Source organism: Cucurbita pepo, chromosome 6 (genome assembly GCF_057944985.1).
Source record: "Cucurbita pepo subsp. pepo isolate OVF chromosome 6, ASM5794498v1, whole genome shotgun sequence".
Lineage (NCBI taxonomy): Eukaryota > Viridiplantae > Streptophyta > Magnoliopsida > Cucurbitales > Cucurbitaceae > Cucurbita > Cucurbita pepo.
This window is the reverse complement of record NC_141803.1, coordinates 9,946,134-9,965,459: the sequence shown is the minus strand read 5'-3', so window position 1 is coordinate 9,965,459 and position 19,326 is coordinate 9,946,134. Positions and strand designations below refer to the sequence as shown.

General features: G+C 33.7%; 1 protein-coding gene across 22 annotated transcripts; it reads right to left on the bottom strand.

Moving 5' to 3' along the window:
• Positions 1-14,624: 14,624 nt before the first annotated feature.
• Positions 14,625-17,599, bottom strand: LOC111791750 (putative protein phosphatase 2C 11). 22 transcript variants are annotated; one of them, XR_015421362.1, is made up of 6 exons: positions 17,373-17,599; positions 16,959-17,012; positions 15,938-15,956; positions 15,518-15,858; positions 15,076-15,252; positions 14,625-14,987 (listed from the first exon to the last, which is right to left on the bottom strand). XR_015421362.1 is itself a non-coding variant. In XM_087124607.1 (4 exons), exons 1-4 carry the CDS (start codon positions 15,682-15,684, stop codon positions 14,875-14,877), a joined length of 318 nt encoding a protein of 105 aa, XP_086980733.1. In that variant the 5' UTR covers positions 15,685-16,946; the 3' UTR covers positions 14,625-14,874. The 22 variants fall into 22 exon arrangements, 1 of the variants encoding a protein (XP_086980733.1); XR_015421351.1 differs by having other exon boundaries at positions 15,518-15,956; XR_015421359.1 differs by lacking the exons at positions 16,959-17,012; positions 17,373-17,599 and having other exon boundaries at positions 15,518-15,573; positions 15,651-15,693; positions 15,773-16,948.
• Positions 17,600-19,326: the final 1,727 nt, after the last annotated feature.

Here is a 19,326-nt window from a genome sequence, read left to right as displayed (position 1 = left end):
CAACCAATTGTTATTAGAAGACAGTCACGTTGTAGTAGTCCCATTTATTTAAGTTTTAAACTTTGAGAGAACTTAATGGTAAACGTTGGGTTTATATAAGGAAATGATAATACAAATATATGATATAAAAGGTACTTTACATTGTCGTAAATGATAAGGTAATAATATATACATTTTCATTGAGAAATGACATATTAGAGAAGGGAAATATGGACTTACCACAATAAGGCATTTCGCAACTCTATCATAGATGGTAAAATAACAATTTAAAGGTTCATTATTTTTAAAAAAAAATTGAAAAACAAGAGTTTCCAAAATTTCTAATTCATTTTGGATTAGAAAGAACAATAAACGATGTTTTCAAATAGTTATCAAATTGTTCCGTTGTTTAATATAAGAACTATTTCAAATGGACCTTGTTTTGCTGATCTAGATCTCTTGGTGGTTGTTTGGTTGAAGGTTTTGTTTATGATGCTTATGAATCAAATAATTATGTTTAGTTTGGAAAATGTTATAAGAAAAAGTGGACCTCACATATTCATGATACATAGATGTACGACATAGAGACTAGTGAAGAGTTAACAAATTCATCTTAGGATCATGTATAAAACTCTGGTTCATAAATACAATTTGAGGAGCCAAGTGATGAAATATGATATAACACCCCAAAAAATAAAGGAAACCAGCTCCAATAAGAACAAGAGGCCCATGTAAGATCCAAAGGATTCAAGGAAAGAAATTAAGAGGATTAAGCAAGAACAAGAGTCTTAAACAATTCATTTCTATAGTTTAAAAGTAATTTTAAGAATTTAAGGTATTTGGACAAAAATTGGAAAGAAAAAAGTAGGTGAAAAGAGCAAAAATGTCATTTTTCAATTTCCAAGGATCTTTCTTAATTTTTTAATTCCTTATCTAGAAAGATCGTAGATTTTTTCGAGAAAAATAATAATAAAATATTTCAAATGTCACAAATTACCAAAATACCCCTGAAGTTCCACTCAATTACAAAACTGCAATTAAAAATCTGCAACCAGATTTGGTTCTTGAAATGTTGTGCAGAAGAAAATCTATCTTGTATTAACATTCCACCATTGGATTGAGTTGTAATTTGGATATGTTTATGCAGATCCAACGGTTAAAGTTGAAAACCAATGTTGGTAGCACCTTCATCGTTGTAGATATTTTTTACTGACATTTTAGAAACGCTTAAAATAAAAAACGAGAAAAAATTCACCACAATTTTGGAACAATTAATGGCGGTGCAAGCTTAATCTATAAATACCAAGTTATGGGCAATGTTTTAAGACAAGAATCGAGTGATGAACATTCCAAAAATTCGAGTTTGAAGCTTTTAAATTATGGGTTTTTCTTCCTCGAAGATTTCTTCTAAATTCGATGGCTTTTCCGTCCTACAAACTCATACACATTTCATATAGGATTTCCAACAAGTTTCGTGAAGGAATCGAACAACGAAAAGCATTAGAATCGGTTGCCCCAAATAAAGGCAAAAACATATTTTTCAATGAACTTTGGAAGGCTATAACTCAAGCTATAGACCACGACAAGGTATGAAATTGGTCCTTACTTCTTCCTTGAAACTTCATCTAAACATTTTGTGAAGAAATTTAGCCCATTAGAGGTGTATATAGAGCGGTACAAAGGCAAAACCAAAGGGGTATGATAGGTAAAAATCGTTTGGACCTCTTTCAGACCAATAAAAGTCAAAGGTAGCCATATGTTGACCTTTCTACACCTCTTGATCAATTTGAACCTCTTTCAGACCCGTTCTCATGAATTTCTTTATGGTTCTTAAAACTAGACTCAAAGATGAATCTAGTAAAGATAATTTGAAATAATTCGGATAGCGGAAGCTCAAGAACGGAAGTCTCGAACATCGACACCGAGGTAAGTAGCCACCTTGGACTTTTCTTAAGAAATACTTGTTGGAATTACTTGGATTTCTACGTGAACCCTAAACCAAGTATGAATTAAGGATATAGAAAGAAAAAAAACTTAAAGAACCATGAGTTAAAGCCCTGAACGGATCAAATTTCTCGGGATTTAAGTAACATGAAAATAACCAACTAGATGAAGTTCGCTACCTATGAAATTTTAATGCTGAGCATATTATAACATGGGGACATTATATAAGAAATTTATGGTCATTGGATAAGGATAAGTAGGTAAACCAAGAAATGGTGCAAAATGACCATAATGCCCCTAAGGATGTGTACGTACGGTTCATCACCTAATGGACCTCCAAATTCCATTAAATTCTGTGGTAGACCTTATTGTGTGATGTTTGATGATGTGGAGAAGTTTGAAACCCATTGGAACACGTTAAGTAGCAAAACCAAGAATTAGGAGTGAAATGACCAAAATACCCCTAGGACTACTTATGAAAATTCAAAGTCTATACGTGCTCCAAATGACTTGCTACTTCTTATAAGGCGTATTCCTAAGGACAACAAGGTATGTTCAAGAGTTCAAGTTGATTAGAGCAAGCTTGTAACCTAAAGCAAGATAGGACCAAAGAAACACCTCAAGGAAACACCTCAAGACTCAAGGCCCTTTTAGAACTCTTTAAGGAATTTATTACGAATCTCTAACCTTCTGAACAACTCATGCTTGTTATTACGATGGATTCATCGTTTATAAATACATGTTACAACTTATGGCAAAAGGAACTATGAACCTTAGAAACTTACAAGATTGAGAACCAAGAACAATACCATACAAGCTCTACAACTACGAAAGCAAGAAGAATGCTAGGTACCACTCAAGGATAAGGGACCAAGGTCTTAAAACTCAAAAACTCAAGAAAAAAAATCATAAGACTACGCATGGTAAAACATGTTCTTGACTCAAAATACGCTGCTTGGAACGCATGAAGCCTTGAGCGTAAGTATTCAGATTATGCCTCTTGGAATGCATGAAAACTTGGGCATAGGTATTCATGCTGTAACATAGGGCAAGCACTGGGTGCTGGATTTTAGACTACGCTTCTTGGAACGCATGAAGCATTGAGCGTAAGTATTCAGACTATGCTGCTTTGAACGTATGAAGCCTTGGACATAGGTATTCAGACTGTATTATAGGGCAAGTCCTTGATGAAGAATTAGACTACATCATTTGGAACGTAAGAAGCCTTGGATGTAGGTTTTCACACTATGTCACTTGAAATGCATGAAGCCTTGGACATAGGTTTTCAAAACATATCGAAGAGCAAGCCTTGAGGTGCGGGTTAAGACTGTTTCGCTTGGAATGCATGAAGTCTTGGACACAGGATGTTAGGTTCATGTCTGATACCATAAATCTTCGAGGTAGTGTCTTGGAGAAAAAACTAAGAACCGAACAAGAACTTCGAAAGTACCAAGAACAAGAGAAAGATCAAGGACTAGAACATGGATCAAGAACCAAGTTCTAAGGACAAGAACCAATAACCATGAACCATAGTACTAAAGCCCTTAAAGGATAACCAAGGTTTCAGAATCCAATGATCAAGGTCGTTAGGAAAGATCATGATAAGAATCCCAAGTCAGAAACAGAACTGAGGGGCCTAAGTACTTACAAGAAAAACAAGAACAAGAAAAGAAAGAGTGCGGTATCCTAGCATATTAAAGACGCAATTAAAAGCCTACAAGTAGGCTACTTGCAGATGAGTCTTGTACTCCTTCCTTATTTTTCATTTTTTTTAAGTAATAAGAAGCTAGTCGAGTTCGAGAGCGGACTTTGGAGCAAATGTCATAGAAATGTCTCACCCGTATTCAACCCATTTGTTTTGAAATGTTTCGTGTTCGTTCCTTATTTTATTTTCTAAGTATTGTGTTGTGTTTTAATTACTCATATATGAACACTATTTTCTTTTATTTCGTGAAAGTTTACCCGTCTTGTTTGAGTATCGAGCTATTAAGCTAGGTCATGAGGCACTACGAAAATTAGACTAGGTAAAGGACACGTACGCCCATAACATAAAATTAATTTCCATATTATACTTTTTCATTTTTAATTCAAAATTTTAGAGAGCAATAACCCATAATTTGTTTCAAGCATATGTTTTTCAATTTAAAAAATAACACGTCAAGATTCTATTTTTGTTATAAACAATGTAACATCAGTTAAAAAAAAAATAATTAATTAATAATAATTAATCCTTTCCTTTGGCTAAACTCTCACGCAACTCCTGTGGTAAAATACTCAACAAACTACTCCTCACAAAACTATATGTTACAAAAAGAAAAGAAAGAAAGAAAAAAAAGATAGAATTAGAAATACAAACAAATGGGTTGGTTTATTTATTTATTTATTTTTGGGTTATTTATTTATTTAGAAATACAAACAAATACTCAACAAACTACTTCTCACAAAACCATATGTTACGGAATTGAATAGAGGGGTATGATAAGGAAAAATCGGGATTTTTCCCGTGACCAGTGAAGAAGATGAAGTCCAAAGTCAAATGTCAAAGTTTGACCAATATGTTGACCTTTCTGCACATTTTGATCCATTTGGACCCCTTCCAGACGGGTTCTCGTGAATTTCTTTATGGTTCCAGAAACTAGACTTAAAAATCAATCTAATAGAGATAATTTGGAATAATTTGGAATAATTTGGATACCGGAAGCTCAAGAACGAAAGTCTCAAACATCGATGCCGAGGTAAGTAGCCACCTTTGACTTTTCTTAAGAAATACTTGTTTGAATCGCTTGGATTTCTACATGAACCCTAAACCAAGTATGAATTAAGGATATATAAAAGAAAAACTCAAAGAACCATGAGTTAAAGCCCTGAACCGATCAAATTGCTCGAGATTTAAGTAACATTCAAATAAAAAATTAGATGTACTTCGCTGCCTACGAAATTTTAATGCTGAGCATGTTGAGGTTATATATGAAATTTGGTGGTCATTGGATAAGGATAAGTAGATAAACCAAGAAATGATGCAAAATGACCATATTGCCCCTAAGAAAATCTACCTACCGTTGATGATCTAAAGAATCTCCAAAGCTATTAAATTTTGTGGTAGACCTTATTCTGTGATATCTATGGATGTGGTGAAGTTTGAAACCCATTGGAACACGTTGGGTAGCAAAACCAAGAATTAGGAGTAAAATGACCAAAATGGCCCTAGGACTACTTATTTAAATTCAAGGTCTATACATGCTCCAAATGACTTGCTACTACTTATAAGGCCTATTTCTAAGGACAAGAAGGTATGTTTAAGAGTTCAAGTTGATTAGAGCAAGCTTGGAACCGCAAGTTAGGACCAAAAAAACATATTGTAATAGAAGTGGTCATACAATTGATGAGTGTCGGTTCATAAGACAAAGTATCTCACCATAGGGGCTCCAGTACTCTTCGTCAAAAAGAAAGATGGGTCCTTACGGTTGTGTATAGACTATCGAGAGCTCAATGAGTTTACGATAAAGAACAAATACCCGCTCCCAAGGATTGACGACCTCTTCGATAACTCTAAGGGGCTTCAATATTTTTCAAGGTAGATTAAGGTCAATATATCACCAACTAAGAAGGAAAGAGAAAGACATACCTAAGATAGCCTTCAGAATAAGGTATGATCACTACGAATTCACGGCTATGTCCTCCAGACTAACTAACGCCCTTACAGCGTTCATGGACCTAATGAATAGTGTATTCAAGAACTTTCTTAACACATTTGTAATTATATTCACCGTCGATATCCTTATCTACTCTAAGATAGAGAAAAAAACATGAGTCTCACCTCAGAATGGTTTTGACAAGGTTACAAAACTAGCAGTTATACACCAAGTTTTCTAACCGCGAGTTTTGGCTTTTAGAGGTGGCCATCCTTGTGCATGTCATACCAAAAGAAGGAATTTCTGTAGACGCGACTAGAGCAGAAGCAGTAATGAAAATCCCTTAACCGAACACGATCATAGGAGTCCAAAGTTTCCTAGGGCTTGCAGGTTATTACAGAAGATTTGTAAAGAACTTCTCCAAAATATTACCACCTTTAAGCCAACTCACCAAGAAGTTTATGGCTCCAAACACGACACGTGGCACAATGAAGCATGGACGTGTGTTTTCTGGCGATTGAGTTTTTGAAGTGTGACCGATATAGAATCTGTCGTGCTACAATGAGACATGAACTAGTATTTTTTTGCGGTTGAGTTTTTGAGGTGGGACTGATATAAAATCTGTTTGTGTTTCATTTTCCAGAATGATGTATAATTTTCAAATTTAGTTCATTTTTATGCTTGAAAATTTTCGGTAAAATTTAGACTTTGATATTTACCTTGAGGACAATATTTTATTCTTCAATAACAACTTTAATATTTGATTCAATGTACTCATTTTTATATTAAAAGTTTCCATAGGTTTAAGAACTTAAATGATTAATAGACACTGTGTTATAGTACTATTACAGCAAGTACAAACATTGTGTAGAAATGACAAGATTTGATTTGAAGTAAGTCGATGGAGATGGATTTTTCTAAGAACTCTATGGATAAATGAACTCGAATACCTTTGTTTGACTATTATATAAAGAAAAATTCTTCTCATCTACACCCCAAATGTAGTGTCTATAGTTACATCGATCTTGAAGCCAAATTTTATTCTCTGGCCAAAAAACCTAGAATGAAAGTTTTCCATAATTGCTCCTAAAGTTACACCAATACAATGTTGTCTGCGACATGCTCTCTTTGAATTCCCAACTGTATTCCTGTTTGAACTGAAGAATATGCTTCTCTAAATCAGGTCAGATGGGCACAAATTCAATTGAAAAAATGAAAAAAATTAGAACAAGTTTATACAATTACATAGTAAAATGTTCAATTAAATAAAAATTTCCAAATACCTATTTGTTGGTCATTCAACTAGGTGAGACAATATATGCACCGATGAAGATGATAAGTACAATTCAAACTCACCCCACACATTTATTAACCAAAATAATAATAATAATAAATAAATAAATAAATAAAATAACCCCACCTAAAAGAACTTGTAATTAAATCCTTAAAAGATAAAAAATTAAAAAATTAAAAAATTATGACTATAATTTTTTAATAATAAAATTCATTATCAAGAATTTTTTTGATGTTAGATATTATACTTTTAAAATGTGTGGAGTTTTGAAATTCCACCCTAACCGTTAAATAAAAATAAAATAAACTATGAAATCCATAAATTTAGATATATATATATAATATAATATGGTCTCCATGAATAACTTATTGTGGTGTAACACCCTTATTTATCTAAGTCGTCATTTTTCGATCTGCAATGGGTCAGTAAAGATACGTCTTGATTATTATGAATGGTCACTTTCCAATGTGATTCATGATATTAGCTTGCAAAACAAGTAAAAACATTAGAAATTGATGCAGAAATAAACAACAAAATCATATAGAGATTATTCATGGCCTTCATTATTTATGGAGTTAGAATTTGTTTGTGTTTCATTTGGATCCTTTTGAACTAAATGTATATATACAATCATTGCACTCAAACACATTTTTAACCATTTTTTAAGATAGATTTATTTATTTATTTTTTATTTTATTATATTATGTAAAACACTAATAAAAGAAAATCCAAAAAAACTGAAGGGATATTAAGGGTGTTAGTCTGTTAAGTTAGGCTCTATTTAGCAAGGTATCACATCCAGATCCCAAATCTTAGGTTACACATACTTCTCCTAACTATATTGTCATTGTCTCCTTCTCAAGTTTCTTCTATTTTGGTGCTAGAAGTTTTTGAATAAAATCAAGACCGGTATATTCATTTTGAAGTCAGTATTTTACTTTTGGATGATAACTTGAATATTTCATTGCTATACATGCACTATTTTGTTCAAAGTCTATGTATAATTGAGAACTCAAATGTCAAATAGACTTGCTTTTATTAGATAAGTAGATAAGTATTGTAGTAAGCACACAACTTCGAAAGAAAGGAAAAGATTTGATGTGGAGTGGAGGAAAGGTTATGGTTTGGTCTAAGAACTCCATGAATGAGTGGGGTTGAATAACTTTGTTTGACTATTATATAAAGAAAAACCCTTCTCATCAATCCCCCAAATGCAGTGCCAATAGTTGCATCACTCTTGAAGCCAAAGTTCATTATCTAGCCAAAACACCACAAACAAAGCATGTCTACTAAAGTTGTACAAAAACAATGTAGTCTCCAAAAATTCTCCTTAATTCCAACTGTATTTATAACGGTTACAAATAAAAAGAATAATCTAGTCATCGAATCCTCGCACCCTCTACCTAGAATACGCCAAATAAAGCCACGCTCCACTCTGCCCTCATAACACATGCCTGCAATAGAGGAAATGCAAGTAATAGAGAGACGATGGATGGTCATTGTAGTTTTTCGATGGACGTAAATCGATTAAGGCAAACTGAAACCCCACCTCTCGTTTTAAAATCATCCTCAATCTCTCCTTGTTATACAAAAGATATCTCCATCGGTTGGAGAAGGAAGCACAGAAAAAAAGACCGACGTAAGGAGATCATATTCATGGGGGGAAATTTTTGGCAAGCGTCGAGTGTTTTGAAAAATCGAAACGAAATACAGGTCTACAATGGTAGTCACATCTATGGCTTCGTAAAGTCGTAGGAGAGAGAAAGGAAAGACAAGAAGAAGGAAGAAGGGATCAAAAGTCAACAACTATAAGCTCTTGAGAAGAGAGAAAATTTTCAAAAAATTCAAATACAGTCGGGTCGGGTCAAATTTTGGTAAACTACGATTACAATCCTGGCTTGAATTATGACAAACCCTAGCCTTGGCCCACAACCAAGGTGATGGCAAGTAGCAACGAACAAAGCCCCAAAGCCCACTTGCAATGTTTGGCCCGCCTACAACATCGATCGCTCCACCAACTGCAACTATTCAGCCCAACCGAGCCTAGTACCATCAACCACAACCTGCGCACAAAAGGAACCACTCGAGAGAATGACCCGAACTCTACGCCTTGACCCGTTTACAACCCATGCACGTCTTCACCACAAAGCGACATGGTTCATGCATGCAGACGTCGACGCCTTTTAAGCGATTATCTTGAAAACATAAAATATATTTTAAGCGATTAAAACAATGTTTGACTCTATATGGCACCGGCTCCTATTTGTGTCCATCGTCGACCAGCTTCTTCTTATCAGTTGAAAAACAAGAAAAATCTTGAATGAGTGCAAAAACTTAGTAAGTAGCTTACTTATAGGCTTTTAATCGTGTCGTTAAGGTGTGTTTGGTACAAATATTCAGTAGGTAGCCTATTTATATGCTCTTAATCGTGTCCTTAATGCGCACTATGATATCACACTCTTTTTTGTCATATTCTTGACTTAAGAACTTATGATCTTTAAGTTCAATTCTAGAGTTCTTGCTTTTAAGGGTCTTAGTTCCAAGGTTCTCTAATCTTAATAATGAGAACTTGGATCTCGATCCATGTTTTATTCCTCATCTTTAATTCTTAGTTATTTTCTTTGTCCTTCATTTTGTTCTTGGTTCCTATTCTTATTTCCCTAGGAATTATAGTACAAGACATGAACCTAATAACCTGTGTCCAAGAATTCATATATTCCAAGCAACACAATTTTAACCTATGTCCAATGCTTCATGCTTTTCAAGTGATGTAGTTTTAACCTATATTTAAGGTTTTATTCATTCCTTGCAATTCAATATGAAACCTACGCCATAGGCTTATTACATTCCATGCGGTGTAGTCTAAAACCTACATCCAAGGGTTCATATGTTCCAAGTGACGTTGCCTGGAATCCTGTGTGAAGGGAATGAATTCTTCATCCACATAGCGGAAACATTGGGAACCGTTTGATTTTTATTATGAATTAAAACAAGGTAATAAATAGGAGTGCAAGAATTCTACCTTTGTAGAAACCCTAGCTTGCAAAACTTCTTGAAGTATTCCAACCATGCAAAAGTTCTCCACCCTACCTAGGTTTCATAAATAAAAAACAAAAAACAAAGCAGTAGTATTCTACCAAGTATCTTGTATTCTCTTTTCGTTTGGTGTTAATAAAGAGTGTGAGTTTTTCTCACGAGTTATGTTCAACAATCTTGTATCAAAGTGAGGTCGGTGTAGGTTGTCTGATCTCTTGGAATTTTTAATATGCTTTGTAGTTGAAGCTTTGTCTGATCTTCCATATCAGAAATGATTTCTTGAGATTTTTTGTGAGTGAGTTTATTTGTGTCGTGAGTAGTCTGTGACTCTACAAGTATTGTATCGAAAAAGCTTATTTTGTATTACTAAGGTATAGCAAACATGATGGGTATTCCCGAATGCATGAGCACACATTAATTCACGAGGTCTCAATATTTTTCCATTTGAAACATTATTAAATATAACTCCACTATCATTTTATTCGTATCATACCATTTCTCATATTAGTTATCATATCGTTCATGTTTGTCAGTTATCATATCGTTCATGCTTGTACCAGGGTTATATTTCATACTATTTATCATTTTTCATGTCTTTCATTTCATGTTATACATGCAATTAAAAGACATAACGTAACATTTTCAAGCGTTCAACATAACATTTCGTAACGCGCAATTCATACAGTAAATACCTTACCAGTCACATAATGCAATTCGAACATAAAATATCACATCACATTATATCTTATATCAATTCATCTAACACAACATAACGACATTGTATAACATTTACGTATTAAATCATAGCAGTCTCAACATACAAATTATGAAACCAAAGGCATGTGCCACCATACAACGTACAATTTCACAACGGTAGGGCCACTTACTTGGTTGACCTAGGCCAAAGCTACTACGACTCCTTGATGCTAGCGCTACTTAACACTGCTCTCTGAAATTTAATTCCGTCTAATGTGTCCAACAATCATAAGTTAGTACTATGGGAGTTGACTCACTTAATCTTGCATGGAATAATTTTAAACATACTCCTAATGATTTAAACTGTTAAGGATATTTAGTAATAAAGTATAGTTTACCATATATATTATATTTGATATTTTATTATAAGGCAAATATCTAATATTTACCTTATTACTATAGCTATCTTTCTATTTATTGTTATTTCTATTTATTACTATGCCCATATCCTTGTAATTTATTTGATTATAAATAAGATAACTTTCACACCATTTAGGTGTGGTGGATTAATCAAACATTCTCATGGTATCAGAGCCCTTTCGATTTAACAACCTCGATCCTTTCTCATCTATGGCTTTTGAATCCTCTAATCTTCTTCTCCACCACCCCTGCTGGCTTTGACGCCGCAGGGGCAGTCTTCATGGCTGCCGCAGGCGGAGCCGATTGATTACTCTTCGGCTCCACCCTTTTGACCTCCAAATCATCCTTCGTCATACTCTGTACATACAACCTCACCTTTTCCAAACATAGCCTCTTTCATTTTCTTTCAAATTTTCCCTTCATCCTTCATCCTTCACAGAAACCCTAATCTTAGGATCTTCATCAGCGTTCTCTTCGAAAATATACAGAATCTCGATAAGCCCATCAACCTTATGCAGAGATTTACCTTTGGAATCTAGGCGCCGCACTGGCCTCTTCGCCAACCAAGTTGCCGCCGCCCTTCTCGCCAAAATTGGCTCCTTCACCCAATGTGGCGACTCTTCTGGCTGCCCTTCTCGCCAAAATTGGCTCCTTCGCCCAATGTGGCGACTCTTCCGGCTTCAACATTGTCTTAGTCCCTTGCTCTAGGTTTCCCCTTCTACTTCTTGGGGTTAGACATATTCTCACCAGAGCCAAGGTAGCATCGTCGCTAAGCGACAATCCCTCTTCATGGGTTAGACATATTCTCGTCGAAGCCAAGGCAGCATCGCCGCTGAGCGGCGATCCCTCTGCAATTTTCGATGGCAAAGAAAGTGTTTCTCTATGCCTCCTCTAAACCAGGTTGTTGACATCTTCACGAAAAGTGTTTCTCAACCACTTTGAATTTTTCAGATCCAAGCTTCACGTTCGTTCAAATCCGACGCTCAGCTTGCGGTGGGGTGTTAAGGATATTTAGTAATAAATTATAGTTTACCATATATATTATATTTGATATTTTATTATAAGGCAAATATCTAATATTTGCCTTATTACCATAGGTATCTTTCTATTTATTGTTATTTCTATTTATTACTATTTCCATATCCTTGTAATTTATTTGATTATAAATAAGATAACTTTCACACCATTTAGGTGTGGTGGATTAATCAAACATTCTCATAAACCATGCCTAATTATGCATAAACAATTTAAGTTTGATTCCATAAATTTAACTTGAGCGGCATAAAAACTCCATCCTAATAATTTAAACTAAGTTAATTGTGCATAAAAACTTACCCCCAATAATTTAAACTAAGATCAATTACACATAGAAACTTACTCCAAATAATTTAAACAAAACTTAATTATGCATAGAAACTTATTCCTAATAATTTAAACAAAGCCTAATTATGCAGAGAAATTTACTCCTAATAATTTAAACAAAGCTCAATTATGCATAAAAACTTTAAAATCGATTCAAAAAATTTAACTAGCCAAAAATTGGTCATACTAATTTAACTGCTTTCTAAAAATTGAAACGTGGAGGAAAGGGTACGAGCGAATCAAACCCACACTGGATCAGCCGAATCAAACCCACACTGGATCAGCCAAAATTTTGGCATTGAGCCATCAAAAAGTGTACTCTCTAACGGACTCGAATCGTTCATTTAAGATAATAAAATGAAGTGGGGGACCTCCTTTTTATAGTAGAGGCCAACCCCCCACTTCTCAGCTTTAACAATGTGGGACAAAGTTTCCCTTCTTTTATTTATTTCTTAGTTTTTTATTTACATTTTTTTTTTGGTTCATACATGGTCTAGAAAAAAATTAAGTGTCTTAATATTAGAATTACTTGGGAATTTCTCCTGGATCTTTCCCTATGTTTTCTCATAACAGTCTCTTAAAGATCTCTTCCATTTCATAAACTTTAATGATATTTTTTTAGGAAAAAATGTTGAGCTGATTGGTTTCATATTAAAAAGTGGAATTGACCATAATTTTTTTAAAGGAAAATTGACCCGACTTCTTTGCATACAGCCGATCTTAACCTTCCTATTTTCAATTATTATACATATTTTCTTTTCGTCCTTGTGACAGCCCAAACTCACCAATGATGGGCTTAGACGGTTGAAAATGGTAGAAGAAAATGAGAAACAAAGCATACATTGTAGGACTTGTAAACCACCATGTTAACAAAGCATACATTATAAGACTGGTAAACCACCATGTTAATTTCCTTCCCATTCTAAGTAAACTAGCTTCTTCATGTTCACGGTCTTTATGACCTTCGTTTCTCCTTTACTCTAGCAACTTTCTCTCTCCTCTGTAATGTCATTCAGACATTCGGTTCTCGCTATTTTCTTTTGGTTATTCAACGTTTCTTCTTTCTCTTCACCTCCCATATCATATTATGGGATGAAAATACCTACAACCACCAGATCTGTGATGACAACTATTTCGAGATTCGAACTCCCTTTTTTCAACGACAATTACATAGTTATTGTACAAGAACTCACCTCTTGTGCATGTACAAGTGTTGGTGGGATCTCTCGTCTTGTGGGATTGGTGTTTCGACGTTGTTTTTCATCTCGTTAAGCTCATTGGTGAGGGTTTAATTCTTTTTTTTTTCTCTCTTTCATTCTTTCTTTGTGCAGCAGTGTTTTGGGGCATGAGCTGAAGGATGGGAAGGAGTGTGGAGATTCTTGGGGGTCAAGAAAGCATGGTATGAGGCATTACAACGAGAATTCTTGCGCTCCCCATAATTCTCGGGTCTCGTTGGAGTTTTCGTCTTTTTTTTTTTTAATCCTCTGTCGTTACACTGATCTATGAGCTTAAAGTTGAAATCCTAATAAGAACCACACGGTGAAAAAAACTGAATTGGGGTTAATATTTTTCGACATTATTGTGACGAGTGTAACTCTCATAGTATGATATCATAATTGCACACTTTGGAATGTTCATGGGTTGCATTAGGTTGAGTTGAGACATTTTTTAGATCCAGTTCCATTGTTTGACTGTAAATTTTTTAACCTAAGCAACCCTTATTAAATAATGGAATCAACCCATCCACACCAATGGATATTTGTGTTGGGTAAGGTCGGGTCATTTGTTTAAATTTTATTTTCAATAAAAAATAAAATGTTAATATATTAAAAAAAGTCTATTTATTTATTTTAAAACATTGAATCACTACAACAAATAATAGATACGATAGCTTACGAAAAATGCTATCGTAGAATTTTTATAGCATTTTTCGTACGTCGTGACAGCCCATGTTATTAAAAGTCTGAGACTTTTTATAGCGTTTTTTTATAGCTATAATAGATGCTATAATAGAATGATGTTTGATAGCAATTTTTTTATAGCTATAATAGATGCTATAATAGAGTATAAATTTATAGCTTATAAACGTTGCTATAAAACATATTTTATAGCGTTTTATTGAAACTATATATAACTTTAAATTAATGTTATAATAAAATTAATTATTCATTTATAATCATTATAGTTACCATAATCAAATTTTAACTACATTTTTTAATAAAATTTAATTCAAATACTAAACAAACACATAAGATACTCATAGCATATTAAATACCATGACTTCCATTCATAGTTGAGATTTCATAATCTATTTCCATTACAAGAGTAGTATTCATCATTTCCTAAAATAAAGTTATACAAACTATACAAGTTAAAATATTCTCCACTACTTGCAATGATTTTCAAGGAACTGTTATCATGTCATGACTTTGAAGTGCTATCCCAGAATCATTTATTGACAGAAAAAAATAATAGGCAACCTGAACCAACTCTAGATGCAACTACTCTGGACTATTCAACATTAGCAACAAAGAGACGATCCCCTAATAGGACAGCAGTTGACCCGACATCTTTCTGCTGGCCTCTCTCTTCTTTAATATAGTCTGCATGTTTAAAAACCTCTGCTGCAAAATAAGTATTTGCTTAGTTTATGCTCCACTTGCAAGGCAACAGGAAAATATGAAATCATAGGCACAAATTATAACTTCTTACTAATAGTTGTCTTTGTGTCTTTGATAAAGTCTTGATGGCTACTTTGGTTATTGAAAAGATTGCGCTTAAGGTATTCAGTTGTTCTTGACCCAAGTACATCAATGTGTCTATTAAACTGGAGAAAAGAAGGAGCGTCCATGCATCACACTGGAAAGCTATCATATCGAGTAACATCATCTCCAATATTTCCAAAATTACCATTAATGTTAAAACAAACAAAAAGTAACTTATCATTCTTCCATCACATGTATCATCATTTTAAATTATAGAATAACACAACAATAATGATCAACAAAGAGTAAAAGGAGAAACATAAAAAGAAAAGGAAAAGGAACCTGCTCATAAGCGGAGAAGAAGATCCATTCAGGAAAATTATCCCCACATAATTTCTTTAAATGATCTCTACTGAGAAATTATGACAAGACAATGATTACATCCTTACCGATGATGATGAAGCAAGGTCTTCTGTATTGAGTAGTTTTGCAAGTCTAAAGTCCCCTGTACATAAATTCAAGATATTAGAAGAAATAACTAGTAAAGAAATTTCATCCGGTAAAAAATGGAAGCCATCGTACCAAGCCGGACATCATTGCTCTTCGCAAGAAACATATTGGAACACTAGAATAGAAGAAAATTTGAAAAAACAAAAAAATTTAGAACCATTAATGAGTTGGGTATGTTAATACATTATAGGTACCTTAAGATCTTTTTGTAGCACCCGATTGGAGTGCAGATAAACTACAGCTCAGCTAGTAACAACTATGCCAACCATTTGCAAACTTTCTGAGATAAAAAAAAAATTGACAATCAGAAAAAGATAATCACGGTTACGAACTTACTCAAGAAAGTATGTTCCTCTGACATTTTCTATCAATTCAGACCTGCTCAACAAAAGAAAACACGACATAGGATTAGGCTTGAGTTTTCTTCCCATCCCTTTGTCCTCTTCACTACATCTGGAAAACTAGTTTATCGATTCAATCCATATTGAACTTCCACAAAATGTTCTAACTTTTGTTCTTCACTTAGTTATAATTCTTTGGAGGAAAAATTGAAAGACATTGTTATAAAAGTTGAGTATTTTTTTTATTCAATCTAAAAATAAACAACCATTGAAGGTCATAAATGAAGCAAACTCCAAAAGGATGGAAAATTTAAATAAACATCATTTACATGTCTCCACCTTCCCTTCACAGTAGCAAGTTACAATGCATATATAATCCCCCTACACAAACGACCTTTTTACCAGAACAGTGAGGGTAAGAACTATGAGAAGGAGAAAAGGAAGAAAGGAAATAGAAGGCTTTGTAGCCTCATGAATAGGTGTAGTTTCATTCTGATACTAATCACCGACAACACGCTTTCTAGGGGGCACCATGTGCTTCCACTCCTCAGTGTTATCGCTTTAATCATGCATGCATTCCGAGTTTAGTTCAATGTGTTTGTCTAGATTAAGCATATTTAAACTCCAATTAATCAATCTAATCATACATATAAATTTCTCCCCAAATGCCCCAAATGCCTGAAATTTAGGGGTATGAATAAATAATTGATATAACTAAATAATGAAGTCTTTTAAAATGAAATAGTTCAGTAAGAAATAATACCACTTTAATTTGGTCCTCTAATCGAAGGAAGTAGTACATTCAATAGTTTAAGTTCATCCTCTTGTTCTACCATAATATTAAAGCATCACTCAAGTCGCAGAAAATGAAAGTGAGAAAGATGACAAATTAGACCAATTAAGAGAAACAAAGTGTTTAAATTTGTCAAAAGTATAGTTTTAGAACTTCAATTAGTAAGGATGATATGCTGATATATTGAAACAAACATGGGAAAAATCATGCCCACAAAATTGGAAGATCTACTAAAGTATAACTCACAAAGTTGAAATAGAGCCTTAGCTCCCCAAGTTGGTGCCATGAGTGAAACAAATTCTACAAGTAAAATAAACCACAACAAAATTATGTGAGAATTACACCCCTGAATTTAACTAAATCTCTTAAATTAATCAAAATGCTAGAAATCAAAAGCATCATCTCCAAAATTGAATATCCAAATTAATTGAGAAAATGAAAGGACCAAAACAGAGAGAACCAAACATCAAAACATAGAGAAACCTAAACCCTAGAACAAAAAAGAAGAAGTATCAATCCAAATGTTTAAGAAATGAGAAACCTAGATGCAAATCCACTCTTCTCATTCTCGTTTTAAAATGTAGGGTATTATGTACTCCTCCTTCAGGGCACAAATATTAAACTATGCTCAATAGATTAAACACACATGTGAATGCTAACCTCGATTAAGAGCTTTTTCATTTGGCCTAGATCAGCGACATTGACATGAGGATAGAGCAAAGACGAAGCTGCCATGGACAAAAATGGAATACAAAAGGAAGAAAAAGATGAAATACATGGGTTATAACTCCAAATCCGTAGATTATGGCAAAATGGAGCACAAGGGGAAGAGAGGAAATTGAGAGAAAAAAAAATCTAGCCTCCACCTGTCAATTAGGGCAAATGGAAGGGAGGAAGAGAGAGTAAATAAAAAGCTCACTATTTTAAAAAATATATCTAGCTTTTTTTTTTCTTTTTTTTGTGTCAACTTTTTTTATTTATTTTGTGTCTGCTTTTTTTTTTTTTTTTTTTTTTTCATAGCATGTTTGAGTAAATGCTATCTTCAAAAGCTATAGAAACGGTAATTATTACATTTAAATATATATTTTGAAAAATCACCCTCCAAATACTTCAAAAATTTATTTTAAGAGATAATAGAATAATTAATAAAAAAAATTCATTGAGTTTTTTAAACATTGATGAATTGATTACTTACTCAATATTGTTTAACTCATTCATGCTACTCTTGGGTGGAGTTTCCATAAGACCCATAATGAGTTTCAAATGAATATTTTTCAATTAAAAAACCCGGTTATCAAACATGGTTATATTTTTATAAACAATGAAGGAGAACTCGTTACCAAACATGTCCATAATTGCCCTCATTTACAACAAGAATATAAAATATTGAAACGTCATCCTTGTTCATCAACTTTAAATTTAAACGACCATTGCATTACACTTTAGAACAGGTGTTACCGCTAACCACAGATGGTTAACAATAGCTCCCATTGGTGGTTTTGAAAATAACTAAAATACTACTAATAATAAATAATAAAAAAATGTAAGCTTAATATGGTGGTGGTTACCCATTCCAATATAACAATAATATGTTTCATTAGTTTTAGTGGGAGTAATTGACAATTGAACCTAATTTTACTCATATAAAAGTGGAACAAACCCAACACAAATATTTTCATATTTACAAAATGAATTCATTTTCAACACTTTCACGGTCTCTCCTATTGTCATTGTTCTTTGCTACCCTATTTACTAATATCGATGGAAAAATATTCTGAAACCCACTGATTACAGTAAACATAACAAATGTTCTAAGAAGTCATGATCAGCTCACTATTCACTACAAATCAGGTGATGATGACTTAGGAGTCCATCATCTCCTACCTTTGAGCGGCTATGCTTTTAGTTTTCGACCAAACTTTTGGGGCTCAACACAGTTTTACTGCACCTTCCAGTGGTCTGGCTGGTCGCATTACTTTGATATATACAAGGATGATAGAGATAGAACCAAATGCAACGATACTTTGTGTTTGTGGATAGTTGTTGAACATGATATTTGTATGGTGATAGTTTTCACTCTTAGAAGCGAGAGTAAGTAACGTGACAATATTGTCAGAGGAATATTAGGGCCATTAAGTGCCAAATCCAGATTTTGAAACTTGAACAGGGTCCTTACAAATAGAAACTTGAAACCCAACCAAATTATCAACCTCAAAAGAACTATAAAATCCCAAAAGATTCCTCCCACTTTCATTAGACTTAAATATACAACATCTTAAGTCTATAAAGAAATCCCAAACTCTCTATAAAATTATTACATGTGAGAACAATCAAACATAAAAGAAAAAAAAAAAGAAGGTTTTGTGGGACCAAAATGAGTGAGGGAGATTTTACTTCATTTTTCCCAAGGGTGTATCAATTCAAACATTTGGGAAGGAACATTTTTTAAGTAAAATCCATCGTCAAACACTACCCAAATGCAGCTTTTAATGTCGCATCGTTCAGAAAGCCAATGTTGAATTGGGCTCCTTGGTTCAAAACAGGTTCGTTCAAATCGTCGTCTTTTGACTTCCAATGAGCATTTAAAACTGAGTTTGTTTGATAATTGTAATGT

What these genes read in the sequence shown, in the direction of transcription:
- LOC111791750 (XM_087124607.1), bottom strand. Translation starts at nt 15,684, where the DNA reads ATGTTTCTTGCGAAGAGCAATGATGTCCGGCTTG. An exon ending in GAGCAATGATGTCCGGCTTG is followed by an intron (nt 15,574 to 15,650) that starts GTACGATGGCTT and finishes ATTTATGTACAG; the next exon opens with GGGACTTTAGACTTGCAAAA. An exon ending in AGACACAAAGACAACTATTA is followed by an intron (nt 14,988 to 15,075) that starts GTAAGAAGTTAT and finishes CTTATTTTGCAG; the next exon opens with CAGAGGTTTTTAAACATGCA.